Consider the following 26,153-nt stretch of genomic DNA (forward strand, 5'->3'; position numbering starts at 1 on the left):
CTAGTTGTGAGCTCTTGATGGCCAGAATAAGAACTCATAAATATTTTCTGAATGTACAGTATAACAAGTTCTTACCTTAAAAAGTCTCATCTAGCATTTGAAATTTAAATGTTCCTAACCTTTCTGTTCCTATTCCTTTTGTTGAAATTCAGATTTTTGTTATTATAATTGTTTTCTAATTAGCCTCTGTGAGTAGTGTCTCCTCACTTCAGTTCATCATACATACCAGTGCCCGATTATTCTTCCTAGGACACAGTCTGATCATATTTCCCTTTTGAAAAGCTTCAGAATCTGTTGCCCATCTAAAGTAAAAATTTCACAGGCTAACGAAAAGAAATTACCTCAGCCTCTTTCCAGATACATTTCTGACCATTACTCAGCGTGAGCATTCAAAGTGGAAAATTCATTGTGTCCTGGATCTTTTATTTTCTACCTTGGCTTCATTTATAACTGTAAAAATCCTGAATCTCCTCCAGAAGCATCTTTAATGCTACCACTTCATGAAGCATTTGCTAATTCCACTTAACCATATGTGGATACTTTGTCTCACTTTTACAGTACTGTTTATATTTTGTCGTATACTATAGCCGTTTGAAGACTTGCCTTCTTTCTGCTATTAGAATTTAATCCCCTTATGTCAGGAACTATTATCCACTCATTGTATCTTCTGTAGCACCTAAACAATATTTTACACAGAGGAAGTGCTTGATAAGTATTTTTTAAGTTAACATGAGAGAAATAGTAAAGAAATAGATTGTTGCAAAAGTCTTTTTCTTGTATGCATAGTGTAAAATTATACTGCACAGATCAGAATTTTTGAATCAGATTTATTTGTGAAGTATAGAATACTTTCTAATTTTGAAGAGAAAGTTATAGTTGTATTCACAGGCAAAAATTTGGAAAATGTATGAAAATTATTTAATAAAGGTGGTGTCAATACGGATTAGAAATATTTGTATGTTTACTCTTTCCTTGCACATCTCCATGAAAGAATAACATCATTAACTCAAACTACAACTCTCTTCATGCCTGTAAATTGAGTAGTGATTTAAACACAATACAAGACCTAATAGCACCAAAATAACCACTGTGAATTCCGAGCACTAAGGCCAAGTACTTTGTCCCATTGAGGAGACAGACCCTCGGGTTTTCACTTCAACTTTTTCTTCATTTGTTGTAGTAATTGTTAAGTATATAGTTAAGCTTGCTAACAAGTTTCCTGCAGATAAATCATATACATGTTCAAAATACAGAAGTCATGTTCAGAAGGGATACTAATCCTGCTGTCCAAAAAAACCCCTCAAAATGTTCTTGTTCTCTATTTAAGAAGGCAGGGATAGATTTGGGGATCAGTTTTGTATAAATTAGCATGAGAAATCTTAAAAGCTTTGGCACTTGAATGTTCAGGGTTTTGAAAAAGTTACTTATATGAGATAGTTCTTTCTCTGGCGATAAATGAGGTATTTCTACTGACATTTTTTATATCCATTTCCATACTTTATAAAAAGTTAATTCCAAATACACAAAAATCAATAGAACAAACCATTGACCGTACATCAGTGCATTGGAGAGAATTAAAGAACTTGGAGAGAGAATGTAAATGAAAAAGTTGGAAACAGTCAAAGCCCACTGCTAGAGAATTTATATTTTTTCTTAAGCCTTTTTTTTTAATATGCATTTTTTTAAGTAGGCTGTACACCCAACATGGGGTTTGAACTCATGACCCTGAGATCAAGAGTTACATGCTCCACCAACTGAGCCAACCAGGCACCCCTATATTTTTTCTTAAGCTTTTCATTAATGTAATTAAACAATTAAATGATTTTCACTACTGTAAGTTAATTGCAAAAAATAAGAATGTTGCTTTTTAGTTGAATATAAACAGTCGAATTTTATAACTTTAGTCCTTTTAAGTATTTATTAAGTTGATGCTGACTAATCTTGGTGAGAGATTTATTTGCATTAAGTTGTAAGTCTTAAATGTGTATGTAGCATAGCACACTTAAATATTTCCCACTGTCAAAGGCTGTGGAAAACAGCATTTTGATTCAGAACATAATTGGAAGAAGTAGTAGTAATAGAAGACTTTAGTTTAGAAGGAAACAGCAGGAGAGATTTAGTAGAAAGCTAATGGATTAGGAGAGAACTGTATGGAGCCTAACAGGAATGGAAAAGGGTGAGGATAGAGCTCATGGGAGAAGTGGAACAGCCTTGGTGCATTTATATTTACAGTATGTTTGCAGGTCAGATATAACAAAATTCAGCAGGCCAAGGTGCTGATATATACTTATAAAAAACTTACGTAAGGTGCTATAATATGAAAGCTAAGGAGATTGGACCTTGGAAAATCCCACCAAAGGAGCATGTTCAGACAAATATCACATATAGGGAATGAATTCAGAAGATGAGCAACATTTTATTTTATTTTATTTTATTTTATTTTATTTTCTAAAGATTTTATTTATTCATTTGAGACACAGAGATACAGAGAGAGAGAAAGAGAGAGAGCATGAGCAGGGGGAGAGGCAGAGGGAGAAGCAGGCTCCCCACTGAGCCAGGACCCCGATGCGGGACTGGATCCCAGGACCCCGGGATCATGACCTGAGCTGAAGGCAGACGCTCAACCATCTGAGCCACCCAGGCGCCCGATGAGCAACATTTTAATCCCTTCCTTTTCTTTCATTCAGGAGACTTTAGGCATTGTAGGAAGGCTGTGATGTTCTTTTAGATCATTTACTTATGACAATCAGTGTGTTAAATGGTAGCTATGAGATTAAAAGCCAGTGTCAATTCTTTGGAAACGAGAAGGGAGCAGCCATTAAAGGCCTACTGTAGATGCTGTAAGGACTTACTCGTCACTCTCAGAGTACTGTTGAATATCATTTGCAAGGTTGTCTCTAGGAAAAAAAAATGGTAATTAGGTAATTAGATAACTTACCTTGATCGCTCCCTCCCACTTTGTATAGATAGGTTTCATCTTTGAATATATTTTGATATATATCCTCCCTCCACTTGATACATTTCCCTTATTCTTTTAAAAATCCCATTTCTCAACTGGAAGTGAATCTAAAAGTATCTACCCCAACCCCAATCCCACAGTCTACAGCAGCCTCATGAAATTACTTGTTCAGAAGGCCCTTGACATTCTGGGTGAGTATACCCCAAAACTTGGAGAACTTTCAAATTTGAGAATACGTCTATGCCATGTAATTTCTTTCAGAAAATGCTATGAAATGTAACTGAGTAGTGTAGACCTTAACAAGAATTATTTTATCCATGTCAACTAACAGAAGACAGCAAAGCCACACTGAGTTGGGAGGGAGGTTGGGACTTCACATTTAGTCTCTTGAGTGATACCGCTGATACCGATTTCACAGAGCATGTTATTCAAGTGTGTGCCTCAGCAAATGAAGCCCTACTTGTACTGGACTCTGAGATTCTTAAAAGGTCGAAACCTAAATTTACTTTATTTATTTATTTATTTTAGATTTTATTTATTTATTTGACAGAGAGAGACATAGCAAGAGCGGGAACACAAGCAGGGGGAGTGGGAGAGGAAGAAGTAGGCTTCCCACAGAGCAGGGAGCCCAGTGCGGGGCTTGATCCCAGAACCCTGAGATCATGACCTGAGCCAAAGGCAGATGCTTAATGACTGAGCCACCCAGGCACCCCATCGAAACCTAAATTTAAATTCCTTGAATGACAAAGGCCTGCTCTGCATTATACTTGTATATTTATGGCTGGATTTATGATATGTCAGCTACCTACCTACATATATTAATGAGTCAGTTGGCTCGAGTGACATTTGTCCATTTCACTAGTGATCATGTGGGAACTACTTACATTGTCTAACGTATTAGTAATTCTGGCAACTTCTTTGTAAATTTTAAGTTGTACTGGGACTGCAAACTCTAGTACATTTTAATGATTAAATAGCCCTGAAATGAGGGTATGACTCTGCTGTCACCAAGCTGTTGCTTTTAGAACAGTTCCTGGGATGCTCCAGTGATTTGCTCTTAATTCTGTGGCTTAGCCATAGTACTCAGTCACCACAGGGAAAATTCCAGCTCATCTTTAACTTCCCTTGCTTTTCTTATAATTGCTAAGTGAAAGAAGTTATAGAGCCTTAATATTTTATTGCTTCCCTACTTAAACATATGCCTAACTGCCCAACTTGCTATTATCAAGTAGATTTAAGAGTTAGGAATAATCCTTGTCAGCTCCCACACAGCTTAAACTAGCTTCCTCTTCTTGCCAGTCTGGGCAAAAGTGCATGCAGCTTTTTCACCATTTTATCTTGATTTCTGATATTATCAATTGCTTGGAAGCAGAGGCGTTTCTTTAAAACCTTGACGTCTTCTAGACTTTTATTGCTCTGCTTGTCCTTGTATTTTCTTTCCACCTATTAAAAGTAGAATGAGGGGCGCCTGGGTGGCTCAGTCGTTAAGCGTCTGCCTTCGGCTCAGGTCATGATCCCAGGGTCCTGGGATCGAGTCCCGCATCGGGCTCCCTGCTCGGCGGGAAGCCTGCTTCTCCCACTCCCCCTGCTTGTGTTCTCTCTCTCGCTGTGTCTCTCTCTATCAAATAAATAAATACAAAAAAATTTAAAAAAAATAAATAAAAGTAGAATGAGTTGGAAGATAGCATGGAGCTGCTATGACATCAGCAGTGATACTTGCAGAAAGCTAAAAGTCTGGATATTACATGTCATCTAAGGCCATCTTCAAAAGATTTTTTTAAAAAATAAAAAGGCCACCAAATTTGATGAGCCAGTGGTTGGGATAAGGAAATTTTGAGTGAAAGAGACATTGCCATATATTACAGCTGTCCTAAAGTTTTCCCAGTTAGGGGAAATTTTTTCCCCCAACTTTAAGATAATTGTGTTCTATTTAATCTGTGTGTGTGTGTGTGTGTGTGTCCCCAAGAGCCTGTATTTATGTTACTGTCTCATATCCTTATGATTGGGAATTGTTAGGAGGAGAAAAGCCTGAAAGGGAAGAATGGGAATTCATACTTCATTGTGGGGATTATGGTTAATTGATGTGCTAACCACCTCTTTTGGGGCTAAAGCTACTTTAGGTGGGGACAGAAAGAGTATGAGAGGAATATAGTAATAAATGTAAAAGAGGTATTTTGGAGAATGTTGGAGGTGTTTAGAGTTGAGTATATTTTGATAGACCTGTGAGTGTTTTTGGCATAATCTCAAAAATCTGTCTTCAAGGTAATGTTAAAGTTATTATTAAAACTCACTGAAGGAATTCATCTTGATATTTAAACCTTTATCCATTCTGTATTTTTGGGAATCTGAGACATTTCAGTGTTATATACGTCAGTACTGCAGCATTCAGCCAGAAGCCTATTTTACTAGATAGAAAAATCTGTACATTTGTGAAGTCATCTTGGGGAAATTTTCATGTTTTATATTAATGTTTTAGGTATGTTTTTTCCTGGTTTATTTAATAACATTCTTTACATAAGAGCAGGATATAGTTTTATGTAGTAAAACTTTAGATTAGTGGCTTTTATATAAAATAGAAGGAAGAAAAATAAATTTCTTAAGTTAAAATATCTACTTTTCAACGGGAATCTTTTTTCATATTTCAATTAGGAATTTATTTCTAATTTTAGTGTTTACTTCACATTTGATGAAAGACCTCACTCTTTTAGTCTGTCTTTAAAAAGGCTATATACATTGTGGGTCTTTAGGAGACTGACCAATTCAGCAATGTTTCCCTTTTTCTTTTGCCTTTCCTCTGAAAAGACTATTTCATAGTCCCAAGTGAAATTTATGCAGCAAACTGAGAGGGAGTGAGTTTGAATAATATGGTAATATTTTACTGCTTTAAGTAACTTAAAAAATTAATAACTTAAATAATTGTAAAATGCCATACAGAATCAGAATTGATTAATAAATTTTCTTGCCAGTGTTAGATTTAACATTCAAATTGACCATAATTTTATTTCAATTTTCCAGATTTTTCTGACAAGAGTTACATAACCTTTTAAAACAAAATATGTTATTAATTTAAAGAACAGTAAATGCAACGCACAATATTTCTGAGTCTATATATTTCTTTTTACTTAAATAAAAAAAGTAGTTTATTGTGCAAAGTTGGCCTTTTGTGGGAATATAAATAAGGTAAAATGGATTCTCCTGGGATCATTAAGGAAGGAAGACCAATACAGAAAGAATGGTTGTGATTTCAAGAGCACATTTTTATGTTAAATGTAGTTGAGAGAGAATGAAAGCAGCATTGAAAAATGCTTTCAAATAATTACTGTTGAAATCAAACCTTTCTTTTTTTTATTAGATCTTTGAAATAAGAGAATGGTGAGACAAATGAAAACTTCAAATGAAAATTTTAATGTGTCAAATTAGTTTTTAAGTATTCTACATTTCTCCTATTATTATATTAGAGTAGATCTATCAAAACACTACTTTGAAACCAAAACAGTTCTGAGCCATAATCTAATAAAATCTGTTGTATTTTTGTTACCATGTCATTTTGTGGTGTTTCAAAGGAAAGAGTATCTTTAGTCTAATCTGTAATAGTAAATTATTTTAGAAATTTGGCTTGACATACAAACAGATGTGTTTTCTTGATTCCTTTTAAACTGAGGGTTGGTGGTTTGTGGTTTATTGTTGCTGTGATTGGCATTAAAAGCCTTATTTCACAGCTTGCAGTGAGGGACTATTGGCTAAAGAGTGGCTGTGTTCCACAAACTAAATTCAAAAAGTGTCAATCAAGGTCTCACATAGGTTGCTTAGAGAATGAGTTTTCTTACTGATTTCACCAAATGTCGCCTCATGCTGTCTTTGATTGGCACAGCCTGGCAGGGAGGATGGATGAATCTGTCACCGACTGGTTAATTGTGTTGCTGGTCTCAGTCTGACATCAGGTCTTTGACTCTTAAGTGGCTCAATACAAAACAAATTAGCAGATTGTAGTCATATTTCTCATTCTATATGCTTTGACTTTGTTGAATGCAGTCCATAAATCATATTGACTGACACACAAGTAAATGATGAAAGCTGCTTTTGAGACATGGATCTAGAAAGCAGCACTGTGAAGGTGCCATGGAAGGATGCATATGGTTGACCCTTTGGGAATTTCCTAGGAGCCAAATGTCTCCTTACCACAATTGTTCCTAGAAGAAAAGCTTTTGGGTAATGCAAAAAGGATCTAATATGTCAGCAAATTCTCTTTTACAAGTTCCTTTGAAATCTAAGAAGTTTGTCTAAGGGTTTTCTCTCTTTGCAAGTTGTTTTTCAGCAAAATGTTAGAGGAGGGTAAAAAAGTAGTTACCTTTAAAAGTTTGGCAGGTGTTTTTACTTATTTATTGAACTTTGTGTTAAAGAGAAAGAAAATGTTAATAGTAGTTGCAATTAGTTGCAATTTTTCAGATGAGTGCTGCAGAAAATTCTACGTGTTTGAAATTTATTATTTCGGTTTTGTTTGTTAAAAAAACAGCATTTCTAATGAAAAAGGCTAGTTTCTAAAGATAATTGCAAATGTACTTAGATTATTTGTGTCCTAGAAAATGATAATTTTATTAAGAGTGTCCACAGTATTAGCAATAATAATGTTCAGAAAGGGGTCTTTGGTTATATCAAAGTGTACCAAGGGCTATAGGCATCAAAAATGAATTGCCAGAGGTATTTTTTGGGTGTGCAAATATTTGGAACATTAAACATTTTCTCTCTAAATACAAGTAATAGATGGATTTAAGGATATTTATGCACATTTTATAGTTAGGAAGTAAACATGTTAAAAATGTATTATTTTATAGAATATAACTTTTTAAATGTTTGAAGAATCCAAACCTTTGATATTAACTTTAATTTTGGGCTATAAGAAAGAATTTATTTCATTTGAAGATTTATGAAATATTTTACAATTTTAATCTTATATCTTTGAGAACAATAAGCCTGTCTTTAATATGCATAATCAGAAGATTTGGTATTAGGGTTTTATTATTACATATGTTGTTTAAACAAAAAGCTAAATTCACACGCGCATGCATGTGTGTGTGTGTGTGTTTTCATTACCTATTTCCACCAAGTTTATGGAATAGCCTGTATTTCTGTACTCTTACCATCATTTTTGGCTCCAGTACTACTGTTACTTAGTCATTTGTAGCATTTGAACCCATGTTGAATTTTAAAGGTCACCTTAAAATTATACCACTTACATTGTGCAGTGTGTTTACTTATAAAATGAATATAATAGTAATTTTAGGGGGCAATTTATTAATCTGTTTTGCAGTTGGTATATCATAGGGGCAACATAAGTAGGACATGGAGCTGATTGGATGGAGAAGTACATGAAGCTAAAATGCAGTAGTTGTTCCATTAGGTCAAAATTATATTTCCATTAAGTATTCTCAAGCCTGTAACATTGTAACTAAATTACATGCCATTGATTTCTCCTTTTTCTATGTTTTTGTCCCCCTCCCATTCATATTGATATTATGGTGCTTGGGGAATGGAGCTGCATGTCTCCCAGACTAATTCCTCTTGGGTTTGAGGGATCTTGAAGCATGCTGGGTTTTGCATTGTTTGTTACATTCTTTTTTGGCAGTTCATCAGTATCTGTCAAATACATTGTTTGCATTGGCTTTTATCTCTGAAGTTTTTGATTAAGAAATTGAGATTCCATTTCAGATACAGTTTTTCACTGCATAGTATCTAAATGCTAAAGACTTATTCATAAAAGCTGCTTTGTTTCTAGTCTGATTTTAAATGTGTAGTTTAATGAACAAATGTTGTTCTAATAGACATCTTAAAAACATATTTATGTTTTTTTCTAAGAGATCAACTCTAAACATTTCTGTACCAATTTAGTAAAACATTTATGTTTAGATTTTTTCCATGATTTTGTAGCTTTATTGGCCTTTGTAAGTAGTAAAAAACATAATTATCAAATAACACTGAGTAAATATTTATTAATGCAAATGAGGCAAAACATGACACATTTTCCAAAAGTCGTTATTTCTGATCATTTTCATAGGTCTTTGAATCCTATCACAGGAGTCAATCCATCACCAAATCACATGTTTGTGGTTGAAGAGAGCAATACTAGGAGCAGTATTACACTGGAAAACTATACATGAAAGAGTCTTTATAATATTTTAAACTTTTAATTGGGATACAAAATCTGTTTAAAGAAACAGTTTATACTAAAAGTGACGTTAATCTAGAGGCTAAACATGAAAACTTAAAATTTTTATCATTTTTAAGAAAATATAGCCTTAAGGTATGAGTGAAAATTTATATAGTTTTTAGGAGCTTATTATAGTAGAAAATATTTTATAATAATATATGTAGTGAAAGAAAACCACAAATATTTGTAATTTATTTAACCACGTATTTCTAAATTATCAGGTGATTTAAAAACTAAATGTAGATCTGTAGATGATTTTGAAATCATATTGGTAGGCAAGTCCCCCCAGCTAATTGAAGCTCTGCTACAAACTGATGTTGATTAGAGGAACTTATGACTCAAAAGTATGTTTTTATTTTAGGTACAGTTTAAATAAAAATATAGTGTTTATTAACTTCCTTTATTCTGGCTTGGTTAATTACATAAAGCAGAGCTTAAAGAACATTACATGAATAAAATGTTCTGTCCGTATAATTATTTTATTTCATAAATGCCATGTTTTAATGTGCATTTTTAAAATACTTGAGACATTTCAAGACATATAACATAATAAATCATGGGTTTTTTACTTGTCTTTTAATTTTCCTGGGTGCAGCTAGAACTTTAATGATATTTATGTTCTGAGAAGGACAAGTAAACAAGAATATTAATTTTAATTCTTAGGCTAAAAGGCATAACTGCTTAGAATACAGAAATAGGCCAGTAGTCACTGTTGTACCCCCAAAAAGGCAACAAAAAGAATGTCAGGTGTATAATTTTTCTGATACTTCGTGCTGTATTTCTGTGTTTACTTATTTGTTTATTTATATTTTGGTTTTAATATTTGTTTTAAACAGGGGAAGGTTGCCCAGACTGCTTGCATGTCAGCCTGCCAGCATCTGTCAACATCCTTAATGCAGATGCTGTTGGACAGTGAGTTAAAACAGATAAGCATGGGAGCCGTCCAGCAATTTAACTTAGATGTCATACAGTGTGAATGTAAGTACCTTATTGGTTAAATCTCATATATTTCTAGGAATTTATATTAAAATTGTATGGAAAAAATGGTATATAAAAGGATGGTTCAGGAAAAGAAGGAAAAGGCCTGAATCTGAAATTTTCAGCAGCCTTTGAAGCAACTTCTTTCCAGGAAGATAAAAATATCTCAGCTTCAATTTAGGGGCCCTAGAGCTCTAGAAGCACCGAAGTGGCAATACAGACTGGGATAATTGAAAAGATGATTCATTTTTCTCCTTATTCCTTTTTCTGGTCATTCTTGCCAGGACACTCCTAACATTGGGCATCAATGAATGAAATCATTCTAAGTTTGTCGTTCTTACTTTCTGGATAGGTAGCATTTTAGATATTTGCTGCAGGGATAATCTTAGGGCCCTGCATTCCAAATGAAGCTTCTTTTATATTCTGAATTTTTGATTCTCATTCCCCCTAAATTTCTTAAGCCTTTACCTTTGCCATTGTTTTTCACTGTTTTCTTTAGGTAAGAAGTGAGCAGATTCTGTAATCTCATGTTGACATTAGCCAGTCTGCTTCCAAACTGGATATGCTATTTGGTTATTAGCTTTGTAATATATACTTCTGGATGTGGGTTTTATCACCCTTAAATTATAACTCTTTAAATAAAGAATGTAAGTATACAGAGCAATTTTTAAACATTGCCTTCAAATGAATGGTATACTGATTAAATGATGAAAATGCCTGTTTGACAACTGAGTCAGGCACCACTGTTAATAAATTGAAAATCAGTGGGGCACAAGAAGGATTATAAAATGTCTGTCTGAGGCAAATTTTGCAATAATATATTCTGCATGAAAGACATTGAAAATGTCAGCAGCTTGCAACTGAAGCAACAGTGACTGATTTTTTTCAACAAATATCAAATATTTGTCTGCCCACTGTGTATAAGGCATTCTGAGAGGAAAAACAGAATTAATATTAAAGAAAATAATTATCGGGATGCCTGGGTGGCTCAGTTGGTTAAGCAGCTGCCTTTGGCTCAGGTCATGATCCCAGGGTCCTGGGATCGAGTCCCACATCGGGCTCCTTGCTCAGCAGGGAGCCTGCTTCTCCCTCTGCCTGCTGCTCCCCCTGCTTGTGCTCTCTCTCTCTCTGACAAATAAATAAACAAAACCTTTAAAAAAAAAATAAAGAAAATAATTATGTAAGCTGTTTGATCAAGATCAGTTGTTTACTGCACAAAAAAAATAAGGTTTTTTAAAACTTACCTATTTCCTTCAAAAAAGAGAAATGCTTATTTACAAAGGAAAAGAAAGTTTTTCCTTAAGGAAGAAAAGGATTTATTTTCTTTTCCTAGGAAGTATTTCTATTTTTTCTACTTAGAAAACCTTTATTGGCTAGTTTGGTAAGGAAAAAAAAAAGAAAAGAAAACCTTTATTATGTATCTTTCTCAAAATACAACTATCATTTAAAATGGTATTTATTTTGTATTTTTAAAATATTTATCAAAAAATACTTTTTTTTTTTACAAGTTTCTAAGCTCAAAATAATTGTTATTCCATTTTACAAATAATTTGAAACTGATTTTTTTGAAAGTTCTGTAAAGGTTGTCTTATTAAGATCATTCCAGTATGACATTACATATGTAAACATCTTACATAAATATTGCTTGAAGTATTTTGTATTATTACATCTTTAATGTGTATTCAAAATAATTAGGTGGTTGAACCCTTTATTGGCATTTGGGTGTGTCTTCTCATGTTTTTTATTCAAAAATGGAAATTACTGTTTGGCTAGGCAACTTTAGGTATCTAGATCTTCTCGCTGTTTTCTTCCACCTCCATGAAAGGCTAGTCTAACTGTACTTACAGAGAGATACATAAACCCCAAAATCTTTGCCTCTCTTTTTTTTTTTTTAAAGATAGATTTATTTATTTATTTATTTATTTATTTGACAGAGACACAGCGAGAGAGGGAACACAGCCAGGGGCAGAGGGAGAGGCAGAAGCAGACTCCCTGCCAAGCAGGGAGCCTGATGCGGGGCTCGATTCCAGGAACCTGGGATCATGACCTGAGCCGAAGGCAGACGCTTAATGACTGAGCCACCCAGGCACCCCTGCCTCTCTGTCTTTCCATAGGATAGTTTCTACCTTTAGTTGACTTCTTTAGGTGGAGTTCCTGAAGGCTCCTTTTAAAATGCTGATTTTTTTTTAAGCACTATTCTCTTGGAAGAGACCAAGAAAGGTCCTAAGTATGAGCCAAAACTCAGAAAATCTAAGTTTAAGTACAAGAAGGGTAAACCCCAGTCTGATGGGGGCCAAGGTACAGGCACTATAGATATGGAAAGGGGGAGAGACCAGGATTCAAAGACAAACCACACAAGATAATTCAGCTTCCTTTAAGATTATGCCTGTGGTTGGCTCTGCTCCTTAATACTTATCATGTATTACTTAATCATTACTTAATATAGCATCATACATATAGTACTTATTGAACAAATGTAAACCAACATTACATTTTCCATGCTTATCCCACTCTCTTTCTGGTGCAAAAGAACTTTCTACCCCCAATCATGAATTTGCTGATACATAAATCACTTAAAAATGAAACTTAGCTTTTTCTCTAATGAATATGTTAAGAGAATTAGGTTTTCATCTTACTTTAAGTAGTATTTTTGTTTTTTTAAATCTGGAAGAAAGATTTTTTTCTTTTTTAATTTAAGATTTTATTTTTAAGTAATCTCTACACCCAATGTGGGGCTCTAACCCACAATCTGGAGATCAAGAGTTACATGCTCTACCAACTGAGCCAGCCAGGTGCCCCCAAAAGCAGTTTGTTTTAAAAAATATGAAGTTTAAATTCAGTATTAATGCAGGATGTATGCTTTCTACATATTGGGGCAGGGAAAGGAGAAGAGGAATTTGGCTAGGTAGGAGGAAGGCTAAAATGTATCATAAATTTGTGAAGAGAAGGGATCTCTATACCATAGGAATCAACTGGGATATGGAGAAGATAGGTAAGTAATTCAGATGTGGAATCCTAAAAGCTAAAAGATCATCAAATTTCACCACTTACCTGGTAATAAATATACACATACTCCTCTACCTTGAAATCCTTTCTAAATAACCCTGCCAAATAGTTGTCCAGCTAGTCCTTGAACATCCAATTTGGGGGATTAATTACTCTTCAGAAACTGTGTTTCTGTGTAATGTATCACTCTATTAGTTTCTTCCAGTGAGGTGAAATCACTTTCTCTAAACTTCTCTTAATGGAGCTAGTTCTACCTTGGCTACAGTCAACACTGCCTTTGTGCAAATTAGAAATGGTATCCCTGTTAAAGGAAAAAGTCCTCCAGAGTTGTCTGTTTTACATGAATTAGAAAAAGTTTACCTTCTTTCTAGCTGGACTCAACCCCCTCCAAGGCACGTGGCTTTATCAAGTGAAATGTTGTCTAGATGTCAGCCCTTCCCTTGCTCCCCTCTCTTCTCCTCAGCTGGACACCCAGATGTAGTAAGCAGTCTGATGCAGTCTGTATATGGCAGTTCTGCTTAGGGTCGTACAGAGAAAAAACAAATCCTCATCCACAAACCAATTATATGAAAACTGCTCTTATATCCTTCCAAATCTTCTGAAGGCCAAACATCAACAATGCCTCTTACTGTTCTCATGTGATATGATTTTAGATCCAAAGCTCTTTGAATAAACTGGTTTGACTACCTTCTGTTTAATGTCTGATACCCAAAGTTGACTACAGAGATACCGAGGTATGGGGGGATCCAGTATAATCTGCAGTTGGACTATCAAATGTATTATTCCATAGTCTGTACTTCATTACTAAAGCCCAAACTATTATTATCTTTTTTGGTTGTCAGAGTATACTCTTGAATCATTGAAGCTATAATCTTCTAAAACTTGTGTATCTCTCTCTCTCTCTGGTGTGTGTGTGTGTGTGTGTGTGTGATTGTGATTGTTAAGCTCTGTTTTTCTTATCCTATACTTGTGTGGTTGGTTTTGTTGTGGGATTTTAAAGTTAGCCATATTAAATTTTAAGATTTGTTTCACAACTAACCTATTGAGGTCTCTTTATATCAAAATTTAATATCATCTGCAGATTTGTAATCATGCTTTTTATATATTTAACAAAGTTACTAACAAAATGTTGAACAAAACCTTTTATTTATATCATGAGATACAGTACATCAGTGGTTCTCAAAACCTGATCCCCAGATGAGGACCTGGGAACTTGTTAGAAATGCAAATTATTGGGTTCCACCTGCTGAATTGGGACCTCTGGGCACCAGACCCTCTAGGTGATATTGATCCACAGTAAAGTTTGAGTACCACATTATATGGATCTTTCCTTTGTATTGACTTAGATCCATTATTCAGAATTTTATGAGTATCTTAAATACCCATATGGTTTTGCTCAAAGTGATAAGCAAGTTTTTCAGATGCCTTGCTGGCATATAGGGATAATAATAACCATTGGATTTTTCTTATCAATCAGTCTATCCTTTAAAAGAAGAAAATGATGCTACTCTGATTCTTCATAAACCCATATTGGCTCATAATTACTTTCTCGTCAAGAGACTCAGAAATCATTACTTAAAAGACCGTGACTGATTTTTGAGACTAACATAAAATCTTACTAGTCTGTGTTGTACTAGTAAGAGATCCAGAGTCCAAAGAAGTCAGGTAGCAGGGATCAGGAATTAGAGACCATGGGCAAGTTAAGAAAGGCTTAAGTCAAAGAATTTAAGCAATAGGAGGTGAGCATGAAATATAAGCATCAGGAATGGCCTTTGTATGGGGCACCTGGGTGGCTCAGTCAGTTAAGCTTCTGCTTTTGGCTCAGGTCATGATCTCCGGGTCCTGGGATCAGGCCCCGACTGGGGCTCCCTGCTCATCCGGAAGCCTGCTTCTCTCTCTTTCTCAGCCCCTCCCCCAACTTGTGCTCCCCCTCCCCTCTCTGTCTCTCTCTCTCAAATAAATAAAATCTTAAAAAAAAAAAAAAGAATGGCCTTTATTCTAAGTTAGATCTTCCTTTAATTGGGTTTGATGAGAAAGCAGAATGTTTATTTTTCCATCATCATTACTTTGTGAAAACTTTATACATGTATTTCCTAGGCCTCAGATTGTCAATCTACAGGTAGAAACAAAAAGGACATCTCACTGAAGTTGGGAAGATGGGACGATGGAAATAATTGCGTTTCTGTCATCATTCAACCATGTGCTTTTAGTTTTTGTTTTATTTTTCTGGTGGTGAAAGAATTGGCACTGATCCATCTGTGTGCTCACTTGTTTTTTTATTTTTTTTAAATTTTATTATGTTATGTTAATCACCAACATTACATCATTAGTTTTTGATGTAGTGTTCCATGATTCATTGTTTGCGTATAACACCTAGTGCTCCCTTCAGTACATGCCCTCTTTAATACCCATCACCAGGCTAACCCATCCCCCTGCCCGCCCCAGAATCCGCAGTATGTTTCTCAGAGTCCATAGTCTATCATGGTTCATCTCCCCCTCCAATTTCCCCCCCTTCATTTTTCCCTTCCTACTATCTTCTTCTTTTTTTTTTTTTAACATATAATGAATTATTTGTTTCAGAGGTACAGGTCTGTGATTCAGCAGTCTTACACAATTCACAGTGCTCACCATAGCACATAACCCTCCCCAGTGTCTATCACCCAGCCACCCCATCCCTCCCACCCCCGACCACTCCAGCAACCCTCAGTTTGTTTCCTGAGGGTTCAGTAAGAATTCCTCATATCAGTGAGATCATATGATACGTGTCTTTCTCTGATTGACTTATTTCGCTCAGCATAATACCCTCCAGTTCCATCCACGTTGTTGCAAATGGCAAGATTTCATTCCTTTTGATGGTTGCATAATATTCCATTGTGTGTATATACCACATCTTCTTTATCCATTCATCTCTTGATGGACATCTTGGCTCTTTCCATAGTTTGGCTATTGTGGACATTGCTGCTATAAACATTGGGGTGCATGTAATCCTTTCTGATCACTACATTTGTATCTTTGGGGTAAATACCCAGTAGTGCAATTGCTGGGTCGTATGGTAGCTCTATTTTCAACTTTTTGAGGAACCTCCATACAGTTTTCCAGAGTAGCTGCACCAGCTTGCATTCCCACCAACAGTATAGGAGGTTTCCCCTTTCTCCACATCCTCACCAACATCTATCATTTCCTGACTTGTTAATTTTAGCCATTCTGACTGGTGTGAGGTGGTATCTCATTGCGGTTTTGTTTTTGGATTTCCCCGATGCCGAGCGATGTTGAGCACTTTTTCATGTATCTGTTGGCCATTTGGATGTCTTCTTTGGAAAAATGTCTGTTCATGTCTTCTGCCCATTTCTTGATTGGATCATTTGTTCTTTGGGTGTTGAGTTTAAGAAGTTCTTTATAGATTTTGGATACTAGCCCTTTATCTGATATGTCATTTGCAAATATCTTCTCCCATTCTTTCGGTTGTCTTTTGGTTTTGTGGACTGTTTCTTTTGCTGTGCAAAAGCTTTTTATCTTGATGAAGTCCCAATAGTTCATTTTTGCCCTTGCTTCCCTTGCCTTTGGCGATGTTTCTAGGAAGAAGTTCCTGCAGCTGAGACCGAAGAGGTTGCTGCCTGTGTTCTCCTTTAGGATTTTGATGGACTCCTGTCTCACATTTAGATCTTTCAGCCATTTGAGTCTATTTTTGTGTGTGGTGTAAGAAAATGGTCCAGTTTCATTCTTCTGCATGTGGCTGTCCAATTTTCCCAACACCATTTGTTGAAGAGACTGTCTTTTTTCCATTGGACATTCTTTCCCGCTTTGTCGAAGATGAGTTGACCATAGAGTTGAGGGTCCATTTCTGGGCTGTCTGTTCTGTTCCACTGATCTATGTGTCTGTTTTTGTGCCAGTACCATACTGTCTTGATGATGACAGCTTTGTAATAGAGCTTGGTGTCCGGAATTGTGATGCCACCAGCTTTCTTTTTCTTTTTCAACATTCCTCTGGCTATTCGAGGTCTTTTCTGGTTCCATACAAATTTTAGGATTATTTGTTCCATTTCTTTGAAAAAAAGTTCATAGTATTTTGATAGGGATTGCATTAAATATGTAGATTGCTCCAGGTAGCATTGACATCTTCACAATATTTGTCCTTCCAATCCATGAGCATGGAACGTTTTTCCATTTCTTTGTGTCTTCCTCAGTTTCTTTCATGAGTATTTTATAGTTTTCTGGGTACAGAGTCTTTGCCTCTTTGGTTCGATTTATTCCTAGGTATCTTATGATTTTGGGTGCAGTTGTAAATGGGATTGACTCCTTAATTTCTCTTTCTTCTGTCTTGTTGTTGGTGTATTGGAATGCCACTGATTTCTGTGCATTGATTTTATATCCTGCCACTTTACTGAATTCCTGTATGAGTTGTAGCAGTTTTGGGGTGGAGTCTTTTGGGTTTTCCACATAAAGTATCATATCATCTGCAAAGAGTGAGAGTTTGACTTCTTATTTGCCGATTCGGATACCTTTTATTTCTTTTTGTTGTCTGATTGCTGTGGCTAGGACTTCTAGTACCATGTTGAATAGCAGTGGTGATAGTGGACATCCCTGCCATGTTCCTGACCTTAGGGGGAAAGCTCTCAGTTTTTCCCCATGGAGAATGATATTTGCTGTGGGTTTTTCATAGATGGCTTTTATGATATTGAGGTATGTACCCTCTATCCCTGTACTCTGAAGAGTTTTGATCAAGAAAGGGTGTACTTTGTCAAATGCTTTTTCTGCGTCTATTGAGAGGATCATATGGTTCTTGTTCTTTCTTTTATTAATGTAATCTATCACATTGATTGATTTGCAGATGTTGAACCAACCTTGCAGCCCAGGGATAAATCCCACTTGGTCATGGTGAATAATCCTTTTAATGTACTGTTGGATCCTATTGGCTAGTATTTTGGTGAGAATTTTTGCATCCATGTTCATCAAGGATATTGGTCTGTAATTCTCCTTTTTGATGGGGTCTTTGGTTTGGGGATCAAGGTAATGGTGGCCTCATAAAACGAGTTTGGAAGTTTCCCTTCCATTTCTATTTTTTGGAACAGTTTCAGAAGAATAGGTATTAATTCTTCTTTAAATGTTTGGTAGAATTCCCCTGGGAAGCCATCTGGCCCTGGGCTTTTGTTTGTTGGGAGATTTTTGATTACTGCTTCAATTTCCTTAGTGGTTATAGGTGTGTTCAGGTTTTCTATTTCTTCCTGGTTCAGTTTTGGTAGTTGATATATCTCTAGGAATGCATCCATTTCTTCCAGATTATCTAATTTGCTGGCATATAGTTGCTCATAATATGTTCTTATAATTATTTGTTTTTCTTTGGTGTTGGTTGTGATCTCTCCTCTTTCATTCATGATTTTATTTATTTGGGTCATTTCTCTTTTCTTTTTGATAAGTCAGGCCAGGGGTTTATCAATCTTGTTAATTCTTTCATAGAACCAGCTCCTAGTTTCGTTGATCTGTTCTACTGTTCTTTTGGTTTCTATTTCATTGATTTCTGCTCTGATCTTTATTATTTCTCTTCCCCTGCTGGGTTTAGCCTTTATTTGCTATTCTTTCTCTAGCTCCTTTAGGTGTAGGGTTAGGTTGTGTATTTGAGACCTTTCTTGTTTCTTTTTTTTTCTTTTTAAAGATTTTATTTATTTATTTGAGAGAAAGAATGAGAGACAGAGAGCACGAGAGGGAAGAGGGTCAGAGGGAGAGGCAGACCCCCCGCTGAGCACGGAGCCCGATGCGGGACTCGATCCCGGGACTCCAGGATCATGACCTGAGCCGAAGGCAGTCGCTTAACCAACTGAGCCACCCAGGCGCCCACCTTTCTTGTTTCTTGAGAAAGGCTTGTATTGGCTATGCACTTTCCTCTTAGGACTGCCTTTGCTGCATCCCAGAGATTTTGAACAGTTGTGTTTTCTTTTTTTTTTTTTTTTAAAGATTTTATTTATTTATTTGAGAGACAGAGTGAGAGAGAGACAGTGAGAGCATGAGCAGGGGGGGGGGCAAAGGGAGAAGCAGGCTTCCCGCTGAGCAGGGAGCCCGATACGGGGCTCCTGGGACCATGACCTGAGCCGAAGGCAGATGCTTAACCAGCTGAGCCACCCAGGCGCCCTGAACAGTTGCGTTTTCATTTTCATTTGTTTCCATGAATTTTTTTTAATTCTTCTTTAATTTCCTGATTGACCCATTCATTCTTTAGTAGGATGCTCTTTAGCCTCCATGTATTTGAGTTCTTTCTGACTTTCCTCTTGTGATTGAGTTCTAGTTTCAAAGCATTGTGGTGTGAAATATGCAGGGAATGATCCCAATCTTTTGGCACCAGTTGAGACCTGATTTTTGACCTAGGATGTGATCTATTCTGGAGAATGTTCCATGGGCACTAGAGAAGAATGTGTATTCTGTTGCTTTGGGTTGGAATGTTCTGAATATATCTGTGAAGCCCATTTGGTCCAGTGTATCATTTAAAGTCTTTATTTCCTTGATCTTTTGCTTAGATGATCTGTCCATTTCAGTGAGGGGGGTGTTAAAGTCCCCCACTATTATTGTATTGTTGTTGATGTGTTTCTTTGCTTTTGTTATTAATTGGCTTATATAATTGGCTGCTCCTATGTTAGGGGCATAGATATTTACAATTGTTAGATCTTCTTGTTGGATAGACCCTTTAAGTATGATATAGTGTCCTTCCTCATGTCTTATTATAGTCTTTGGTTTAAAATCTAATTTGTCTGATATAAGGATTGCCATCCCAGCCTTTTTTTGGTGTCTGTTAGCATGGTAAATGGTTTTGCACCCCCTCACGTTCAATCTGGGGGTGTCTTTGGGTCTAAAATGAGTCTCTTTCAGACAGCATATCAATGGGTCTTGTTTTTTAATCCAGTCTGATACCCTGTGTCTTTTGATTGGGGTATTTAGCTCATTTACATTCAGGGTAACTATTGAAAGATATGAATTTAGTGCCACTGTATTGCCTGTAAGGTGACTGTTACTGTATATTGTCTGTGTTCCTTTCTGGTCTATGTTACTTTAGGCTCTCTCTTTGCTCAGAGGACCCTTTTCAATATTTCTTGTAGGGCTGGTTTCGTGTTTGCAAATTCCTTTAGTTTTTGTTTGTCCTGGAAGCTTTTTATCTCTCCTTCTATTTTCAGTGACAGCCTATCTGGATATAGTATTCTTGGCTGCATATTTTTCTCATTTAGTGCTCTGAATATATCATGCCAGTCCTTTCTGGCCTGACAGGTCTCTGTGGATAGGTCTGTTGCCAGTCTAATGTTTCTACCCTTGTAGGTTACAGATCTCTTGTCCCGAGCTGCTTTCAGGATTTTCTCTTTGTCTCTGAGACTCGTAAGTTTTACTATTAGATGTCGGGGTGTTGACCTATATTGATTGATTTTGACGGGGGTTCTCTGGGCCTCCTGGATTTTGATGCCTGTTTCCTTCCCCAAATTAGGGAAGTTCTCTGCTATAATTTGCTCCAGTATATTTCTGCCCTCTCTCTTTCTTCTTCTTCTGGGATCCCAATTATTCTAATATTGTTTCATTTTATGGTATCACTTACCTCTCGAATTCTGCCCTCATGATCCAGTAGTTGTTTATCTCTCTTTTTCTCAGCGTCTTTATTTTCCATCATTTGGTCTTCTATATCACTAACTCTCTTCTGCCTCATTTATCCTAGCATTTAGAGCCTCCATTTTTGATTGCACCTCATTAATAGCCTTTTTGATTTCGACTTGTTAGATTTTAGTTCTTTTATTTCTCCAAAAAGCGTTTCTCTAATATCTTCTATGCTTTTTTCAAGCCCAGCTAGTACCTTTAAAGTCATCATTCTGAGCTCTAGTTCTGACATCTTACTAATGTCCATACTGATTAGGTCCCTGGCAGTCAGTACTGCCTCTTGTTCTTTTTTTGAGGTGATTTTTTCCGTCTTGTCATTTTGTCCAGAAGAGAATAGATGAATGAGAGAACAAAATGCTAACAGGGTAACAGCGACCCCAGAAAAATATACACTAAACAAATCAGAAGAGACCTGAAACTGGGGGAAAAGAAAGGGAAAGAAAGAAAAAAGAAAAGAAAAAGAAAAAGATTAAAAAAAAAAAGAAAAAAGAATATGATCAAATATGATCAGGCTGGTGTATAGATCAGTGCCACACACTAGATTTTTGGTGTATTTTGGTCTGTTAGAAGAAAGTGCCTCCCAAAATTTTAAAGAAAGAAAAACTTATATATGTACAAAAATAAGGGTAAATATGATGAAGGGATGGAATATGACTAAAGATGAAAATTATAAAAGATTTTATAAAAGGAATTGGTAAGAAGTTGGTTGAAAAAGAAAGAAGAGGAATTAAAAAAAAAAAAAAGGGAGAGAATGTGATCAGGCAGGAGACTAGAACAAAGCCATACACTAGAGCTTTAGGGTATATTTTGGTCTGTTAGAAGAAACTGTATCCCAAAATTTTAAAGAGAGTGTTCTCTTTATATATATATAACTTATATATATATACCAAAAATAAGGTTAACTATTATGAAGGGATAGAATATGACTAAAAATGAAAAATAAAAAAGATTTTTTTAAAAAGGGATTGATAAAATGTTGGTAGGGAAAGGGAAAAAGGAAAATTCAAAAAGAAAAAAAATTTTTTTAAATTAACTTTGAAAGACTAAAGAATCAGGGGGAAAAAAGCCATGAATTCTATGTGCTATATTCCCCTAGCCCTGGAGTTTTGCAGTTCTCACTGATTGGTAAACTTGGTCTTGGCTGGCTGTTCTTGCTGATCTTCTGGGGGAGGGGCCTGTTGCCGTGGTTCCCAAATGTCTCTGCCGGAGGTGGAATTGCCCCACCCTTGCCCTGTCAGGGCTAAGTAATCTGCTGGGGTTTGCTCTTGGGAGCTTTTGTTCCCTGCAAGCTTTTCGTCCAGCTTTGGAGGCCAAGAGTGAAAATGGCGGCCTCCCAGTCTTCCCCCCGGAGGAGCCGAGAACTCGGGCCCGCTCCTCAGTGCGCCCCCAGAGAAAAGCAGTCACTCCCTTCACCCCGGTCTCCGGCTGTACTCTGTGCTCACCCGGCCTGTGACCAAGTGTTTCTATCTCTGGCACCTGACTCGGTGTGGAGTCTCTAAACCCAGCAGGTCCCTGCGGTGCTCTCCCACGCCACTCCCCCCGGGGGGGGGGGGGGAGGAAGGGGAATCTCCCCGGATCTGCTGCTTGTTGGGTCCCTGCTGGAAGAGCAGTGGCCCGACTATGCTGCAGATCACGGTTTATGGCCACCCCAAGCTGAGAGCCCACTCCTTGGCTCCGTCTTTGCAGCCGGCTTCCCTGCTCCGATCCCTGGGAGCTCTGCTGCACTCAGGCACCCCTGGTCTTTCTGTGACCCCAAGGGTCCTGAGACCACACTGTTCCAGTGAGGGTTCCACCCCCCGCTTAGCCACTGGAGCAACGTCCCTCAGCGGAGCCGACTTCTGAAAGTTCCGATTTTGTGCTCCGCTGCTCTATCACTTGCCAGTAGCAGCTGACCGACGCTCCCTCCCTCGTGGTCTATCTTCCGAATATCACCTCGGATTCATTTCTCCGCCCATCCTACCTTCCAGAAAGTGGTTGCTTTTCTGTTCAGAGAGTTGCTGCTATTCTTTTCTTCCATCTGCTGTTGAGTTCATAGGTGTTCAGAATGGTTTGATCCCTATCTGAATTCCTGGGACCAGATGAAATTTAGGTCTCCTACTCCTCCACCATCTTGCCACTCACTTGTTTTTTTAAACAATTTTTGCTGATATTCCTTGTGTGACACACATACTTGTGAGTTAAATTGGCTTGAGCTAAAATTTCAGTCTGCAACTGACTTTTTTCCCCATGTAAAGTCAACTGATTCATAGGAAGATTCATTTATTTAAATGTTTAATGAGAATCTATTACCTGGTATATGCTGGGAAATCCAGGATGAGTCAAGCTTCGAAGATCTCATAGTCTGGGCACCTGGGTGGCTCAGTTGGTAAGTGACTGCCTTCAGCTCAGGTCATGATTCTGGAGTCCTGGGATCAAGTCCTGCATTGGGCTCCTGGCTCAGTGGGGAGCCTGCTTCTCCCTCTGACACTCTCCCCTTTCATGCTGTTACTCACTCTCTCTCTCTCTCAAATAAATAAATAAATAAAATCTAAAAAAAAAAGATCTCATAGTCTGGTTGGTTGGGAAAAGACAGACATGTAAATAACTATACTAGAACATAACAGTTCTTTTTTTTTAATAACAATTCTTTATGTAAGTATATATTACTTGTAGTAGAGAGGGAGCAATTCTTCATTCCATGGGGTTGAGAAGATTGACTATAATAGAAGTGAAATTTGAGCAGGGTCTTAACGGATGAGTAAGATTTCATCTAAAGCAGGGAAGGGCATTCTGAGCAGAGGGAATGGCATAGACAAAAGCACTATGGTGAGAGAATGCTAAGGGACTCTTCAAACAGTCTTGTGTGGCTAGACTACAAGATGCATGATGAAAGCATTGCAAGATATGGCTGGAAAAAGTTAGACTCCTGAATGCTTGGACTTTATTTAATAAGCAATAGAGAGCCACTGAATCAGGCTTTTTAATCAGGACTATGATATGATGAAATCTGTCATAGAAAGTTAACTCTGTTTCATGTGAAAATTGAACTGAAATGAGATACTGCAAGTAGGCAAACCTGGGAAGAAACTATAGAACTTTTTTGTGAAGGATAAAAAGAGCTTGACTTTGGGCAGTGGTAATGAAGAGAAGAGGATAGATTGCAGATATTTTGGAGGAGAAAATACATAAAATTATTAAGTAACTGTACACTTTGGTATCATCAAGATGGTTAGAATCACATAGTGGAAGAGAGCTAGAGAATACATCTCATGATTGGGGGCAGGTGAGACGAGGGAGAAAGAGAGGGAGGAAGGGGAAGGAGGGCAGAGAGAGAAGAGATTTAACATCCAGGATAGATAGTTAAATTCAATATAGAATTTGTAATTGTAGGCACCTTGAAGAATGGTATGTTCACAGCATACTTGTTGAAAAATGAACAAATTAATCAGGAAATCTTCATAATTTACATTTGTCTCTTTTAGAGTTCTGCCTTTGTTGTCAAAAAGTTAACGCCAACTGATACACTATACTTTAACTCAATACCATTTAAGATCTTGATACAGACATAACAGATCATTTATAAAAATTCTTCACATACTTGATGACTAAAGACTTAAAGGGTTATTTAAACATAGTCATCTGTTCTGAGCTAAAGAGTTAAAGTTTCTTTAATATATTCTTAGGGGATTATTTTTAATACCCTTTTGGTCATTTTTCTTTGGATCATTTTCTTTTTTAACCCATACTAGGTCAAACTTGATAAAATGTCTGAGTTCAGGAATGTAGAATCATATGAATTTATCTAGAACTTTTTTTTTAAGATTTTGTTTTATTTTTTAAGAATAATCTCTACATCCAGCTCGAACTCAACTCTGAGATCAAGAGACACACACTCCACTGACTGAACCAGCCAGGTGCTCCCTTATGTAAACTTTTAAAAAAATTCTTTCAAATCAGCCTTAAGATGGTCTGAACATATGTCAGGATGTTGAGACCATGGTTCCAGTCCTGGCTCTGCCTATATTTTGGGCAAATGGCTTTGAAACCATTCAACAATCGAGAGGCCTCAGTTTTTCCTGTAAAACATGGGATATGGAATTGATAATTTCCAAAATGCATCCTAGTTTAAGATTGGGAGGCAGTGAAATTTAAGGCAAACAAAAGTGGGGCTTTGGAGTCATACATTAATTCCTTCTTATCTACTATGTGTTTGGTATGTAGGCAACATAGTGGTAAACAAAACAGAAAAGTTTGTCACTGTCTTGGGGTTTAAGCCCAGGGGAGATAATCATTAAATAATTGTACCTTAGTAAATATGACTGTAAATTGTTAAATTCTATAAAAGTATAGAGTACTGTGAGAAAGTGTAAGAAGTAAACCTAATTTAGCTTAAAAGTTGTATAGATTAAAAATACAAGGTAGAGTCTATGTATGAATGAAGTGGATACTTTTGATTAACTTGACCATATAATCAGAATGCTACTATAGCTACCTGATTAGAGAAGTCAGGAAGGCATCCATTTGGAATTGCAAATGTAGCCACCTCTGAAAGCTGCACAGAACCTTTGATCCTGTAATAGACTTTGTATAACTTCAAGAGAAATTGCTTCTTAGTTGGAAGAGCATTTGCCACATTTGGTGTGAAGCAGGTGTTCTAAATCTGTATGTGTGCTTTTGTTTTATACTTATTAAACACCTGTTATGTATTGGGCCCCAATAATAGGTTTCTTATGAATGCAAATGCATAGAGGAAAAGATCAAAATGTCCTCTTAGGTTTTTATAAAGCTATCTCAGAAATCTTTTACATCACCAACAAAATACAGAATATTTCCAAAGCATCAGGCAATCAGAAAGAGTTGAAGTACCCAAAAATAGATCTAGAATGTCCTTTTCCATACGTTCTGTATAAATATCCAAATGAGGTTATCCACTCCTAAGAGTTTAACATCTTAACTCCACAGATATTAGAAAAGCTCCAGATTGAAGAGTACTGGTCTCTGTGTCGATGGTGAGTTATTGAGGAATAGATGAATCTCTAGATATAAAGACCTCTTAAAAAAAATTAGATGAAGGCTTTTTATGGATTGTGTGTGTGTGTGTGTGTGCGTGCACACACATGTGTGTTAATGGCTTTGACCTCAGGGCCTCTAATTTTAACCTTGAAAAAAGACCTATATTTGAAATAAAAGGATTCAGGGAAAATCATGTGGATATATGCCATAGGACAATATTTCAGTGTCTCATTTTATTTTTATTTATTTATTTATTTTAAAGATTTTATTTATTTATTTGACAGAAATATCGTGAGAGAAGGAAAACAAGCAGGGGGAGTGGGGGAGGGATCTGGGATCCCAAAGCTGGGCTCAATCCCAGGACCCTGGGATCATGACCTGAGCCAAAGG

The 26,153-nt window shown here is 36.6% G+C and overlaps 1 protein-coding gene across 4 annotated transcripts in view; it reads left to right on the plus strand.

Moving 5' to 3' along the window:
- The window catches only part of EXOC6 (exocyst complex component 6), a 230,351-nt gene that overhangs the window by 161,595 nt on the left and 42,603 nt on the right, over positions 1 to 26,153 (plus strand). For all 4 annotated transcript variants that reach the window (XM_035025185.1, XM_035025198.1, XM_035025176.1 and 1 more), the window contains one exon: positions 10,001 to 10,142. In XM_035025185.1, coding sequence (XP_034881076.1) covers positions 10,001 to 10,142 — 142 coding nt within the window. The remainder of the gene's footprint in view (positions 1 to 10,000; positions 10,143 to 26,153) is intronic.

Source organism: Mirounga leonina, unplaced genomic scaffold (assembly GCF_011800145.1).
Source record: "Mirounga leonina isolate KUSES-001 unplaced genomic scaffold, KU_Mleo_1.0 Mir_114, whole genome shotgun sequence".
NCBI classification, from domain to species: Eukaryota; Metazoa; Chordata; class Mammalia; order Carnivora; family Phocidae; genus Mirounga; species Mirounga leonina.